The sequence below is a fragment of the Scaptodrosophila lebanonensis genome, unplaced genomic scaffold (assembly GCF_003285725.1).
Source record: "Scaptodrosophila lebanonensis strain 11010-0011.00,11010-0021.00 unplaced genomic scaffold, SlebRS2 tig00001412-arrow-pilon, whole genome shotgun sequence".
Taxonomy (NCBI): domain Eukaryota; kingdom Metazoa; phylum Arthropoda; class Insecta; order Diptera; family Drosophilidae; genus Scaptodrosophila; species Scaptodrosophila lebanonensis.
The window spans coordinates 4,728,801-4,745,077 of NW_022060739.1; the positions used below are offsets into that span (position 1 = coordinate 4,728,801).

General features: G+C 37.2%; 2 protein-coding genes across 2 annotated transcripts in view; one reads left to right on the forward strand and one right to left on the reverse strand.

Moving 5' to 3' along the window:
- The window catches only part of LOC115631334 (protein dachsous), a 108,013-nt gene that overhangs the window by 66,340 nt on the left and 25,396 nt on the right, over positions 1–16,277 (reverse strand). The window lies entirely within an intron of this gene.
- On the forward strand, positions 6,190–10,221 carry LOC115631335 (uncharacterized protein K02A2.6-like). The gene is made up of 2 exons (XM_030528056.1): positions 6,190–7,038; positions 7,133–10,221. Exon 2 carries the CDS (start codon positions 7,194–7,196, stop codon positions 10,209–10,211), a length of 3,018 nt encoding a protein of 1,005 aa, XP_030383916.1. The 5' UTR covers positions 6,190–7,038; positions 7,133–7,193; the 3' UTR covers positions 10,212–10,221.

The window sequence follows — 16,277 nt, forward strand, 5'->3', positions numbered from 1 at the left end:
CGACACTTTTGTGTGTTTTGTGTTAAAGCGGTCCATTGAACTGGTCCTGGCCAAAAGGGGGCACTTTTTGTTGTTGTTGTTGTTGTTGTTGTTGCTATTACTGTTGCCGTTGCTGTTGTTGTTGTTGTGTTTGGGCCCGTTTTTGGTGGCCATAAATTACGCACGGTTTTTTGCCGGTGGCTCCCATGACACAGCCTCCAATAACAACAACGGCTGCCTGCTAATGAGCACTTTGGCATTTGGCCTACGAAAATGTTTGCACGCCGTGCGCCATAATACACAAAACAAATAAAATCGAAGAGTAAAAGAAGATAGAGCACAAGACCGAACCAATAATATTCTTTAAATTAATGTGAATAATTTGAAAATGTAGGTGGCATAGTTTCCAAAACTTCTTTTGTTTAGTATGGTAATTTTTAAAATATAAAGTGTATCGAGTTCCGAAAGAAACCAACGAACCAAATAAGCTCTCACCATATCAGACGATAGTTACGAGAACTATTAATGCTATTAAATTGAATTGTAAAGATTTGTACAATGAAATAACAAAATTATATAAAGTGTGATTAAGATGCTGCATAAATAAATAAATCTATCCATATATATCCAGATATAGAAGTTCTATTAAGTTGTATAAAAATGTATCAAATTTGTATTGAAAATGATGTTAAAAATTAGTATCTTAATACCCACTGGATCGAATATAAACATGACAATAATAATCTATAAGCAATCTATTTGTAAATTAGTCCATATCACTATCACAAATGAATATTAATATCTACATATTAATAGAAATCCTAAAATATATATTTAATAGAACTTCTATTAAATTGTCCAAAAATGTATCGAATTTTTTTGAAAATGTGGACCTATTCAATGATGTTAAAAATTAATATCTTAGTACCCTCTAGATCGAACATATACATGACAAAAAGAATCTATAAGCAATCTATTTGTAAGTTAGTCAGTCGCATAAAAAGGTATTTGTTAATGTTGGAGGTAAAACAAAAATAATGCACCAAAATAATATTTAAAAAAAAAAACTAAAATTACAGATTAATAATTATGCTTGTTTAAGATGAAAGGGAAAAGTGCTTAGGAAGTTTAATTTATACATCTTTTCACAAGATAAATTACAATTAAAGTCACACTGATCCATTAAGAAATGGCATTTTCTGCGTTTTCTTTCATTTGCAACACATTGTCTCGCTTAGCGAACGTAATCGGCGATATTTATAGGGTATATTCATATCACATTGCGTCTAATAAGCAGGGGGCACTGCTTAAAATTTATTTAGCAGCGTTTTGGGCGTTACGTGGACTGCCAAGCTGAAAGCTTAACTGCCAACATGCCAAGCCAAATAAAACAAAACCAAAAAAAAAACGATAATTAATTAAAAATAATAAATTTATGACAGATTTCCGACTGACGTTGCCGCAAACGATGGACGCCACCTCCTACACTGCGTCCGCCGCACTCTCCGCCCTCTCATGCACGTGTGTTCGTTGGCCAATGGCCGTTCAATAATAACGGTTAATGGTGTAACGCCATTTTCTAATACATCGAGCGTCGTGTAGGCATCGGCAACAACAACGAATGCCACCGCAAAATAGGCGCAAACATTTTTAATTAAAGCATTTGTTCGATTTTGGTCAAGGCGGCAGTCTTGGACTGCCTCACTCGGGTACTGTTCCTGTTAGTCACATTGTGGCTATATGTATGTATGTACGTTGCCAATTTGTGGGTGTTGGCATTTCAAAGCCGGCTAACAATGCGCTGCCTGTGCGCATTAACGGCATTGTTTGTAAACGTCAAGCGCGAGAATGAAATACAAATTGAAACCGGCAAGCTAATGCTGCTGCAACTTTGTAATACACACCGCAGATTATTCGGATAATTGCAGCTTACAGATTACAGAGCTCTCAAGCTGATGCAACCTTGTAGCGCATAAATGGTAAGAGATAAGTACTCATTACAAATTGCAAATAAGTAAAAGACTGTTAAAAAAAAGAACGTTCGACTGTACTTGAAGATAGTTAGTAGATTTACGAATGAAAGATTACAAAGCTGTCTGCTTAGTCGAATGAAATCTGCATTGGCAATTCTAATTTAATGCTGACTTCAATTTATTAAGCTATTTTTTATACTTTTCAATAGGGACAGTTCTTCAACCATGGCATGCTTCTATTGTTTCAAATAAGTTGGCAGCACTGTTTTCGCATATCGATTGCATTAAAAGGCAACACTGGCAGAGAATCTTCATGAGCTGTCTCATTTAACTCAACTATAATGATGATTACTGATTGTTCATACATATATCTTAAACCTGAATTTGAATAAAATACTTCTCCCCAGAGAGCTAGCCAAAGAACAATATTGGTTGGCTTTCTAATGCCTTACACGATCAATTTTGTTCATATCAAGGGTAATGCAACAATAAGGAATTATTGTTAAGAATCGTAGAGTATCTTTTAAATCTGATCAGTGAAAAATACAACATCCTAGAGCATTTAAGTAACCCCTCTTAGCTAACCAAAATGAGAATTATTAGAATAAAAAAGTCTATCTCCACCTAAATGAAGTTCCGTTCGGTTGCACACAGCACAAGACAGATGTCATCACTGTAGATTATCGCCCTACCCATTCACAACTTTAATTTGGAACACATTACAAGGAAAATGTTTACAAATAATATCAAATTAACATTTCAAGTCTTCCACCACAATGTGAGAACTTTAAAAATGTCCAAGAATTTCATTTAAAATAAAAGGGCAGCACAGTCCGCATCCGAAAATGTTTCTACTTCCATAGAGTAGAGGCAATAGTTACATATCTCATTGGCTGTTTTATTTTAAAAATGGAACTCACAACTAATTTAAATAACTCGCTTTGCAGCTAACCCAAACTAATAAAAGTGGAGGAGAGAAAAGTAGGGGAAAAGTTTCTACTCTGGCCAATATAATTTAAATTTCCATTTTGTGTTTATTAATCAATGAGTGACAACCCAGTCGATAAGCTTAACTCTCCTTTAAGCCCTAGGAACGAGAAATCTGCCTGAGCATCAGCATCAGCATCGACATTGGCAGAGGGTACTATTTTATTTTTGGTATTGCCCTCCAGTTGTGCTGTCCAAATGTTTCTGTTGGTATTTAAGGCCAATCAATTTTCGGTCTGCTTTAACTATTTTCTCTAACAATTTTTGGTTGCCTTCCTCCCTTTTGCCTTTTGCCTTGTGTCTTCTCCTCTGCATTTTATCTCAACGCAATTAATAGCAGATTATGCAAATCAGTCAAGATATATGATAATACGTTAGACGCGTACACGTTGCCGTTGTCACTGCCGTTGTACCTCGTTTTCGGCTCTTTGTAACACATTTTTCTTCTCGTTCGCCTCCGTTTTGTTTCATCGTTCTGTTCACAACTGTGTCGCCCCCCTTTAGACATACTTGTATGTATAAAGAAAAAATGAAAAGGAGAATACAAATCGAATCGTAATTAATTTGCCAGTGCAGTCTGTGTGTGGAATTTTAGGCGGCTACTTTGCAGCTCACAATTGGTGCAAAATTGAAAATTGTCTTGTGGCGATTAGGCGCACAAATCGATAAGCGCAAAAGCAATTTCCGATTTCGATGAGTTATACGCGGCACGATTTATGTCCGCCATCACCGAGCAATTTACAATTTTTATTGTGCATCCTAGTATCTGGGCACATGTGTGGAGGAGCACAAAGGTGCGATGCAGATGCTCGGGCAGAGGCGACAGAGTCGACTGAGTCGCGGCCGCCAGTTGCTCAAAACTAAAGCAGGCGAATAATACTTACGAGTACAGCTAAAATTAATTAAAGATGGTAAAGATAATTGATTAGTGGTTGCGATTAATACACAGCCTCGTTTGCGGCAGGGCGTAAAAAAAGAAAAAACTAGATGCAGCGATACATGGGTAAGTGAATGGAACGAAGATTTTCTAGCTATACCACCGTCCAGATAAGTAGCCAGTTATATGAATTCTTTGCCCACACGTTCCCTCAACACTTAAAGTCAATCAAGCGCCTTTCGCACACGGTGTCTCATGTATTCGGTCAGTTAGTCAGCCAGGTCTGTCAGCCTGTCAGTCAATCAGTTTTGTTAAAACACTAATTAACATGCATATAGCCGAGCAAAGTGCACGTTCCAGGCATATTTCATGTCAACTCATTTGCAGCACTCGGCAATCGACACACTTGCCAGTGCACTTCCCACTGCGGCACAGTGGCTCAAATGTTATTTGTATAGCGCGCACAGAAAACAATTAAACTGAGTAATGGATGGTGCAGACCAGTGTGCAAAGAAACAAAGGTAGTCGAATTTAAAATGTTATTTTAATGTATATCGGAATTTAATTTATTGCCTTATTTGTTATTAGATATGTTTAATAGATTGCCAATGATTAAAAACGTTTTATAAATATCAGTCTTTTCGATGGCATTATTTTCCAATCTTTATAACTGTTTATACCATGTTTATAAATTTTTAATGATTTCCACAAGTTCTGATGCCTTTCTGATCACCACGGACTGCTTTATTGTCGATAACTCTTCAGTATATAAATTAGAACTTAAAGATAGTATTCAAAATGTCATTGTTATTGCCTGACATAGCTTGAAGAGCTAGCAGGAATTCCACAATGTGTGTTTGTTCCAAAAGCATCTGAGAAATTACGAATAAAATATTTTCATTCTTAAATTCTATATTAGGGGTAAATAAAAGGTCCCTAATTCAATAATTATTTTGACTCTTGAATAACTCTAATAAACTATGGCTATGCTGACTTTATTTTAAGTATTTCAAAAATTTTGAAATGATTGAGAATCGTCAAACTATTGAAAACTTTTTCTTTACGTCGCGCAATAAATTTCAAAATAAACTGATTTTCTAATTAGAATCATACTTCTTGACATAATCTTTTTACTATATATAATTTCGTAGAGTAGATATGTATTGCAATTTATTTGAACAGAATAATATCAATACTTTATAAGATAATTTTCATTTGTTTCCAACCACTGTGGCAGCAACATTTTGTAAGCTGCAACTGCAACTTAAGTAAGCAGCTTCCTGCGGCAAGTTCCTACTTTGTTTATTTTCCTTCTTATTTTTTGTTGTTGTTTTTTTTTTTGTTGCACTGAGGCCAGCAGGCTCGTAAAATTTTGCAAATTATTTGCCAACTTTTGTTGTTCTGTTTTTAGTCTGCGAAATGGCATTGGCCAGCTCTCGGTTAGTCTTGGGTAGGGGAGGGGCGAGGAGGGGTGTGGACTCCTAGGGGTAGAACGCACTGAAATTATGGGACGCTTTGCGCAACTTGTGTGGCTTGTGCGGGCTGCTGCACGTCTTGGCAAATGCTGCCAATGCCAATGCCAATGCGAATGCGAATGCCACAGCCAGTGCGAATGCCAATGTTGTTATCTTTTTTACTGCAAATTATTAGTTTTTACCGCTGACGACAAAAAAAAAGAGCACAGTGGCGAACGCAGCAAAGGCTGAGGCGGCGGAAAATAAGAGGAAGAGAAAAAACAATAATTAAAACTCTAATTGTATGCGCTACTGCCTCGTTTGCAAGTCGTAAACTTTCGACGATTGCAGGCAAAACCCGTAGAGTTGACTGCAACTGCGGTTCTAGTTGTTGTTGTTGTTCTTCTTCTTCTTGTTGTTAATGCTACAAAGTAGAGTTGCCAAAATGGCTGCCACAGCCCAGAGTTGCATGTCTGTCAAAAATCGCAATGCAACTCCGGATTGCACACAAGAATGTGTGTAGTTATGTGTGTGTGTGTGTGTGCAACTAACCACAAAGTGTCTGGGCTGACAACAATGATGACGATTCCGATTCCAATTCCAATTCCGACTCAAATTCTCAACTCACTAAAAACCGACACCAGACGGACGGACGGACAGACAGACAACAACAGCTCCCAGACGGCCCTGGACTGCCGTATGCTTTGATCATTTGTGTTAGGTATTCGATACCTTGTTAAGTATTATTGTAAAAGTGTCACCTGGTCACATTGATCTTGTGCCCTTTAGCTACACATTTTGAATTGTAACACATTCTGGAAATATACGCGGCCTGATACACAACAGAATTGGCGACGAGGAAAATAAAAGTTAGGAAAATAAAGGTTAAGAAAATAAAAGTTAAAGAAGAACAAATAAATGACCAGCATGACTACAGCAGCACCTATAACTCCACAATTTTATCACATGATAAGCATACCCGAGTTTGTGCCAAACAGTGAAACGTTTGCAATTTGGAAAGAAAAATTTGAAATACACATGTGCGAGCAAAGTGTGAGTGAAGAAAATGCAAAAAAATCAACGTTGTTGAAATCAATTGGAACAGGCCCGTATGGTGTATTACACAGTTTATGCAGTCCAGATTCACCTGTATCAAAGTCATACAAGGAAATTTGCGAAATACTTTCAACGCACTACACACCACCTACACTTGTTTTTCGAGAACGAAAAAAGTTTCATATGGCAGTCAAAGGCGAAAATGAGACAATTGCAGAATGGTATGCCCGTTTAAAACAGTTGGCATGTAGCTGTAAATTTGGTGTCTATTTGGAAGCATTCGTACTTAACCAATTTGTGATGAGTCTTCCTAATGCAATATTTGAACGCATGTGCGAAGAAGATGAACGTCTATCTCTTTCTGACGCACTAAGAAAGGCAATGATAATGGAGACCAAAGATTTTGCAAAGAGGACAGGAGAGAACATCAGTTACGTGAACAGAAGCAGCGCAAATCAAAGAAAAAAGCGAAACTGCAACAATAGAAACAACGGCAGTTATGACACTGGAAGTTTCAAGGGCAACGGAAGATCACATGGGATGAACTTCAAAAGCAGTAGCAGCGACGGTAGTGACGGCGACGCAGGCAGAGGCAAAAAGCAGCAGAAATTCTGTGTGCACTGTGGTTGGAAAAATCATCGATCTGAAGAGTGCAAGTACAAACATCTAAATTGTCACACTTGTGGGAAGAAGGGTCATTTGGCGAGCGTATGTAATTCAAAACGAATAAATTGCGTATCGAATTTACAATCTGAAGATCCTATGTTAGATACTAAGCTAAATGAATTTAATTTTTCTGTATTTAGCGTGGCACCAACTTCTTCTGGTGAGGTTTACGTGTTACCGGTTACAATTGATGGTTGTAACATGAACGTCACTTGCGATACTGGAGCATCTTGTACAATTATTCCATATTCAGTTTATGAGAAGGCAGTGATGAAGAAGCCGCTCAGAGAATGTAATGTTCCGTACATGGACTACAATGGTCGTCTTATTGAAATTGTCGGTGAGTACGATGCAACAATTGAATATCGAGGCATAAGAAAAGAAATGGTTATAGTAGTTGCGAAAACAATGAGTCCAGCTTTACTTGGTAGAACATTTTTGAGATCGTTTAATTTTGAATTAGTTCAAGTTAACAATGTTAGCGAAAGTGAACAACTCTCTGTACTTACAAAACAAATAAAAAGTGAATTTGCAGATGTGTTTAGACCCGAATTAGGTTCTTTTAATGGGAGCAAAATTATGTTACAAATAGCGGAAAACACCAAGCCAATATTTTTCAAGCCTAGGCCGCTACCATTAGCATGGAAAGACCGCGTTGAACAAAAATTACGCGCTTTGATTGAGTTAGGAGTTTTAGAACAAGTTGATAGTTCTGATTGGGGAACCCCATTGGTTCCGATTCTTAAGCCAGATGGTGATATAAGAATTTGTGGAGACTACAAAGTTTCCGTAAATAGATCATTAGTCGATGTACGATATCCGTTACCACGAATTGATGATATTTTTGCAGCACTTCAAGGAGGCGTATTATACACTAAACTTGATTTAAGCAATGCTTATAACCAGTTGCACCTAGATGAGCAATCTCAGTTGTTGTGCACATGGAGCACACATATTGGACTTTTAAAAGTCAAACGATTACCTTTTGGTATAAAAACAGCAGCAGCAATATTCCAAAAGACAATGGAATGTTTATTCCAAGGAATAAAAGGAGTCGTAGTTTATCAGGACGACATTACAGTAACAGGAAGCAATCTTCAAGAACACATTTCAAATTTAAAAACAGTTCTTAGCAAGCTGAAATCAGCCGGACTAACTTTAAATGCAAACAAATGTGAATTTTTCAAATCTAAAATTCGTTACTTAGGGTTCTCAATAGACAGGTACGGATTAAGCAAAAATGTTGATAGAGTTTCCAGCGTTTTACTAGCACCCACACCTAAAAATGTATCTGAATTACGAGCATTCATTGGAATGGTGAATTATTATTCAAAGTTTGTTAAAAACTTCGCACAGATAATGAGTCCATTATATGTACTTTTGCAGAAAGATTCAAAATTTGTTTGGACAGTTGAATGTAACAAAGCATATGAGAGAATTAAAAGTGAGATAACTTCAGAACAAGTCTTAGTGCATTATGACGCAAACTTGCCTATTGTCTTAACGACTGATGCCAGTAGTAATGCCGTATCTGGCGTACTAGCACATAGATTTGCTGATGGTCTTAAACCGATAGCATTTGTTTCCAGAGCCTTATCAAAAAGTGAAATTAATTATAGCACACTGGATAAGGAAGCTCTCGCGATTGTATATAGTGTAATGAAGTTGAAACAATACCTTCTAGGGATCAAGTTCATCTTGAGAACTGATCATAAGCCCCTCTTGGGAATATTTGGAGATAAAAAAGGATTGCCACTTATGGCGTCTGCACGTTTGCAGAGGTGGGCTTTAATATTGTCAGGATTTCAGTACACAGTTGAACACATAAAGGGTTCATTAAACGAGGCTGACGGACTTTCAAGGATGCCTCAGTTATACAAATCAAACGAAGATGAGGAATACAATTATATTAACTTCATTCAATCTGATATACCGTTTAAATTGAATTTCAAGAGTATTGCTCGTGAAACAAGGCATGATTCAATCCTTTCAAAGGTGTGCGAAGCCATTAAAATTGGATCGCTACAAAAATTAAACAAGGCTGAATTCTCAAATTTCATAAATAAAGCAAATGAGCTAACAGTTGAGTACGATTGTATCTTATGGGGTCATCGTGTAATAGTTCCAACAAAACTTAGGAATCAAGTTTTACAAGAGTTCCACAAATCTCATTTAGGAATGGTGAAAACAAAAATGTTAGCACGCTCATACGTATGGTGGCCAAATATGGATTTAGAAATTGAAAATTTAATAAGAGAATGTATCGCATGTCAGGAATCACAACCAAGTCCAGAAAAGTCTACTTTGATACCGTGGAAATCAAATGGTCAGGTATGGAGTAGAATACACGTAGATTTTGCAGGACCAATAAATAATTTTTATTTATTGATATGTGTAGATTCTTTCTCTAAATGGGTAGAAGTTTTTAAAACAAAGGAAATTACGTCATCGTTTACAATAAAAACCTTAAGAGAATTATTTTGTAGATATGGTCTAGTTGATGTATTAGTGTCTGATAATGGTAGACAATTTACTTCAGAGGAATTTCGCATTTTCATGGCCAACAATGGCATAAAGCATGTTTTGACAGCTCCTGGTCATCCAGCGACAAATGGCCAAGCTGAAAACTTTGTAAAGACTGTAAAAAAATCAATAAATGCAAGCATTAAAGTTAACAGCAATTCTAGTTTTGACATAATCCTGAATAGATTTTTAATAGATTACAGAAACACGATTCATTGCACGACCGGCGAATCGCCAGCCAAACTTTTCTTTGGTAGACAACTAAAGACCAGATTTTCGTTTTTAAAACCTCCAATTGTACATGATCAAATAAGCAAAAAGCAGGAGGATAGTGTCATGAGTTACAGAGGTAATCGCGACATAAGATTTAAAGAAGGTCAAAAGGTTATGGTCAGGGACTATAAAAATCCTAACAAGGCAAGTTGGACTCAAGCAACAGTTAGCCAACAATTGGGACCTCGATCTTATTGTTGTATCTTAACTCATAACAATCGTGAAATAAAACGACATTTAAATCAAATTAGAAATCAAGAAAGCAAACACATTGCAACAGAAAAACGAGATAATCAAATCGAAAGTGATTGTTCAAGTGAATCTAAAAGTCAAAATGACACTGTAATTCCTTCTGAACCAACACCAACCAGAAGACAGCTAAGACCACGTATAGAGGGAAAGGTTGTTAAGCCTTCCACTTAAAAATTAAAAATAGAAAATGAAACTTATGAATCAAATATTTGCAATTAAGAAAACAAAATGAAATGTATTAAGTTGAATTTAGACCTGAATTTATGATGAAATCTCTATTGAACTCCATGAATAATTGTTTTGTTAATTGTTAAATATCTCATAATGTTAAACATGTATCAATGCAAATGTATATATTTTATTGAGTGTTATGACAAAGCTAAGGAGAGGCATGTTAGGTATTCGATACCTTGTTAAGTATTATTGTAAAAGTGTCACCTGGTCACATTGATCTTGTGCCCTTTAGCTACACATTTTGAATTGTAACACATTCTGGAAATATACGCGGCCTGATACACAACAATTTGCATCGAAGCGCGAAATCAATTCGTCTATTACAAGCAGACAGACAGCCAGCAGAGCAACACAATAACAACAACAACAACAATAACCATAATAATAGCTACAAGTATGCAACATACCCGTACCAGAGACTTACGAAACCAGACCGTGCTCTAGGTGTGGGGCTATGGCTTAAGTACTGAGGCGTTTTGTTTTACATGCAAACGTGTGGTTTACTAAGCACTTTTGGTTTCGCCAGCCCGTCAGTCTGTCTGTCTGTCTTTCAATTCCAACGATTACATACGAGCACATATTTTTATGTCTGTCTTTTTTTTTCAGCCTGTCTACCTGCTTGTCAGTCTGCTGGCCCCATTTCCGAATTGAGTTGGAAATTTGATGCTGCCACACAAAAAACAAAACAAAAACTGACATGGGGGGAGGCGTTGAGTGTTGGCCATTGGGCGCAAACGCTGGCCTCCTCCTCACTGCATTCATTCATAAAACAGCCCACGAGTGCATTAAGTGACAACAACAAAAACAACAAAGACAACTGATGATAGAAGTAAGTGCACGAAACTAAATGTAAAGCACTTTTAAATGATGTATGACAAGCATTGTGCATTTTATGCTTGAAAACCTGTTTCAAACAGTCATCCAACTCTCTACATTTAAAATATGGAATTTTTAAAAATAAATTGGTTCTGAAAATTGTTTAAAAAAACAAACAGTTTTGACTTCTTAAGCCAAATGTCCAAATTAGGGAATAGTTTCTTTTTACATGAAACAAGTTGTTCCTCATTATTTAATCCATAAAGTCTGAGTAGCTAGCTACCCTTGAAGTATATATCTACATAATATTATGAAGAGGAAAGATTTGATTGTTTGTTTGTTTGTTTGTTTGAATTGAAAAGGGCTCCGAATCTACTGGACCGATTGAATGAATTCTTTTACTGTTGGGAAGCTACACTATCGACGGTTAACATGGGCTATATTATATTTTCCAAAAAGAATGGAATCCTTACCAAAATTGTAAAAAAATTACCTTAAAAAACTCCTGAATAGCATTCCTTAATAAGCAGCCTCGTACTATATATACAAATTACAATTAATTAAAAGGTACTACCTAAAATTTTGGAAATTGTTTATTTCGGAGTTAAAGTATCACTAATGTCATGTCTATGGTAACGATAAGACAAAACGTGGGATAGCTTAAGCATTTATCCTATCGCTCATAATATAGCTAGACTGGGGAAATCAATTGACTTCTCCTTTTAACCTGCCTTAGTTAGCTCACCGGATAGTTCTTGGTGCTCTGTTCCTCCCCATATTAATTGTTGAGTACTCTATACTTTTAGGTCGTTACATTTTTCAGAACCTTCCAGGTCAACAATCCTTTTTAATTATAATTCGTTTTACTTTTTATTCTCAATGAAACTATGTCTCCTTATTAAATCTTCTCCTTTGTATAGCCTGTACCCAAAGGGTGAAAGGCTATACTAGTTTTGTGCGCATGTATGTAACACACAGAAGGAGGCGTGGCAGACCCCACAAAGTATATATATTATTGATCAGGATGAGAAGCCGAGTCGATATAGCCTTGTCCGTCCGTCCGTCTGTCCGTCTGTCTGTCCGTATGAACGCAAGGATCTCAGAAAGTATAAGAGCTAGAATAACCAAACTTGGTTTCCATATTCTCCTAAGACCGAGAAAGTACGAGTTTGAGTTTTTTTTCGATGCACCCCCCCACTCCCCCGCAATTCGTGTTTTTTTATAACTTCCGTAATTCTCGGAATTTTGAAATCAATTTTGGTAGGTACATCCAGTTAGTACTAATGTGTCCGTATGCCAAATTTCATCATGATAGGTCAATTCTGAAGAAAGTTATAGCCATAAGTAAAATCGCTGCTCATGCGCTGCCTCTGTCGGCAGCGCTGCCCGCAGCTGTTGTTGTTGTTGCTGCTTTGGTTCAACTTTGTGCTGCATACATACACGCATATAAACACGCATAGGTACGTGATGTAAATGTATGCTATTAAAACTGAACATAAACATGTATTCTCATTTAATTTAATTAATTAATTCATTCATTCATTTTTTTTAATAATTTAATTTTTTAAAAAATTTTTTTTTAAAAATTTTTTTTTTTTATTTTTCTTTTTTGTGGAGAGTACAGGCTATTTTACTGTCGGGCTTGCTCGACTGTAGCGTTCTATCTTGTTAGCATTTGATTATGTTTGCCTTTTACTATATAAGTGTTATAATTTATTATTTTTATACCCTGTACCCGTAGGGTAAAAAGGGTATATTAGGTTTGTGCAAAGTATGTAACATGCAGAAGGAAGCATCTCCGACCCCATAAAGTATATATATTCTGAATCAGCATGACGAGAGAAATCGATCTAGACATGTCCGTCCGTCTGTCCGTCCGTCTGTCCGTCTGGATGAACGCGAGGATCTCAGAAACTATAAAAGCTAGAATAACCAAAGTTGGCATCCAGATTCTCCTAGGTCCGAGTAAGGACGAGTTTATTTTTTTTTTTTAATTTTCCCCCCCTTCCCCCGGTAGCGTCCACATTTCAAATGCTACCTCAACCAAACTTTGCACACATAGTTTATATATAATTGTCTACTGTTGTTCAAAATTTTATCCAATTCGGTCAATTCTGAGAAAAGTTATTAGCGAAACAAATTCTCTACAGTACAACCCCCACAAACTGCAGCAACAAGTTCGCTCTTCTTCTTCCTCTTTTTGCTGCTGATTTGGGCGCATATAACTCAGTGACGGAAGTTTACCTGGGTACAGGGTATTACACTGTCGGGCTTGCTCGACTGTAGCGTTCTCTCTTGTTTTAATTTAGTTATAATGGCCTTTGATTTTTTAATGTTATTTCTTCATCTCCATTTCTTTTTTGTTATGCTTAATAACGACTCTGACATCTCTCTGCTGTGAATCGACGCATAGCTCTCCTTAAAATAAAGTAAAATCCCTCAAAAAAATCGTTCTTAAATATTTTTTAATTTCTATAACCTCTTTTATTATTTAGTTTTATTTAATATAAGTTCTCTTTTGTTCTGTTTGTTTTTTTTTTTTGCACATCGACAACTTTGTTTGTCGATTAAATAAATAAATAATTTTAACAAAATCACAATTTTGTCAGCTGGTGAGCGTCGGGGCTCACAAATTATAGGTCTAGCTTTTGTGGTAGATTCACAATTGCTCAACATTTGCTGAGTTTGGGGTCACCATAAACTAAGCCCGGAGTAATCTCATGTTAAGTATGGGGTAAATCAATTCTTACCACGAAAAAGATATCGTTTGTTTAACATACACTCTGATTTTAAGCCAATTACGACCTGTTTTAATGCAAACACAGCCAAAAGTGCAAGTGTCTTGAGGCATGTTTAAGATTAAGAAAAAAAAGTAGACAACAACTGCAATTTCCTATCTAAATGCAATCTATGCTGGCACAGCTAATTATACTCGTAACTGGCCCATATATAATTGGCGCCATATCGCAATGCCATGTTTCCTATATTCGATCTTATCTGCACTATTGTTGTTGGTGCTGGCTTGTGGTTTTGTACCCACACACAATGCATGGAGGAGCGCGCACGCCAATGTGGAGGTGATGTGCGACTATAGACATTGTTAGTCGGCTAACAAAACTCACCCTATCATCAGCATGGCTTTAATTGTTTTCAGAGAAGTGAAATAAGAATAAGATGTAAGCTAACGAACTGCATCAGAGGCAGCAGCAGAAGATTGCACTGCAGCTGCTTTTGATGCCTGCCTTCTCCTTCTCCGCACTTGGTCAATTGTATAGAGAATGCAGTGAAAACAATAATTATAATGCTGTTGCTTCATTTAAGGCAACAAACAGCGACTAACCGGCACTGGCAACGGCAACAGACGTGGTAATTTCAGTTTTATTGCAACGAAATTGTCTCTGTCTCTGCCTGTGTCCCCCTGCCCCTCCCCCTCTCTCTCTCCAAAAAGACTGAACTTCACTTGGCCAGCTCTGGCGTACTCGTATTTGTTTATGGCATGATTATTGCGTTGATGAAACTAATTATATAGTGCATATGGCGCAAACTAAATCCAATGCTATCCAATGCCATGAAATATACACGTCAAAGTTTTTGATATATGAGACAGGCGATTGCATAACCCGCTGCGACTGGGCCAAAAGCAACGGGATAGCTTGGCCAGGAAAGCCACGAGAACGCATCGAGGGAGAGATACCAGTGGTTGGATAACGCAACTGAACAACTGAAACATAAACGGATCGGAACGGAACGGAACGCAGCGTTCTCTACAACTCTATCGATAGCCATCGATGTCACATTTAATTCATTGTTATGGCCTTCATAAATCCGTGTTGCAAGTGTGGGGAGTCGCAACGACGCGGTGTGTGTGCGTGCGAGTGTGTGTGTGTGTGTTAATAAAAATGTCAACGCGCTCATAAAGCGAACAAAAGTTGCTATTAGGGGGGCTTTACAACAACAATAACAACAAAAACAGCAATAACAGCAACGTCATAGTTTAATTACGAGAATTTAAAGCGCACATAAAAGCGCATTTTCATGTCTAGAATTTCCAGTTGGAATGAAAAAACAGGCTGAACAAAAATTTGTTTTCCCCCAGCAACAAGTTTTTGATTTTCAGAATTTGAAATATGCCTCGTGTGTCCAGTTTTGTTGTTCTTTCTTTCCCTTTATTATGACTTTATTTGTATTTGTTTTATTGCAACGCCGATGCTGCAGTGGCCGCCAACGCCCCAAGATTGCCGCTGATTGACGTGCAACACAAAGCGAACATGGCATTATTATGGCTTTGTGGGCTCAGCGAGAAAACTCATAATGACAGCTGATTTGCTGTGGTCGCCCCAGCCCCAGCCTCAGCTCTAGCCCCAGTCCCAGTTACAGTTGCAGTTGCAGTCCCCAACAGCCTCCACAACTACCTTGGCGGGCGTGGTCAGCGCGCGGGTGCGCTGGTTAGTCTGTTCTGCTCCCAACTTGCCTCTTGCTGTCACGTCATCGGCGGCATCGTTAGCACACATCATTTGTGACGCTGTTGACGTGTGTTGACAAACGTCTGACAAGCGACGGCGGCAACAAAAGCCAGAATTGCAACAACATTACAAACTTACAAGTACAGACTTACACACATACGAGTACAGACATCTCATACCACATGCTTGCCTCCTTTTGATGTTGTAATTGTAGCTTACCTGCAAAGGCAAAAGAAGAAGGGAAATGAATTTAATATGCAAATTAGTAGGTAGTTGTATATTCATATAAATTTAATCCCTACATATTGCAGTATAAATGTTGCTTGTATTGCTGTATTTAAAATTAGTAGCTACTTGTATTTATGAAAAATTTTCCGCGTTCAAAAGATATCTTTAAATCATATAACATTCCTCTCTTAATTTAGATAAGTTTTCTAAGCATAGCATCTCAAATTTCTTTTAATTCCCCCAAAACATTCAACTCGTATTAACATTCTCTCAGCATCTCGCATCCCAATGCTTTACAATTGGCATTTTTCTTTAATCGATTATTTGTGCACACGCATATCCATCTACACACATTTTCCCATTGGCTTGCACATTCCTGGCTATGCTATATATACTAGTATATCAAACGTTATCGAACATTGAAGCAACATCACTGATAAGAGCGTCAACAAAGAGAAGAAAATGCAACTCTTTACTTTATATAATTTTTATTTTC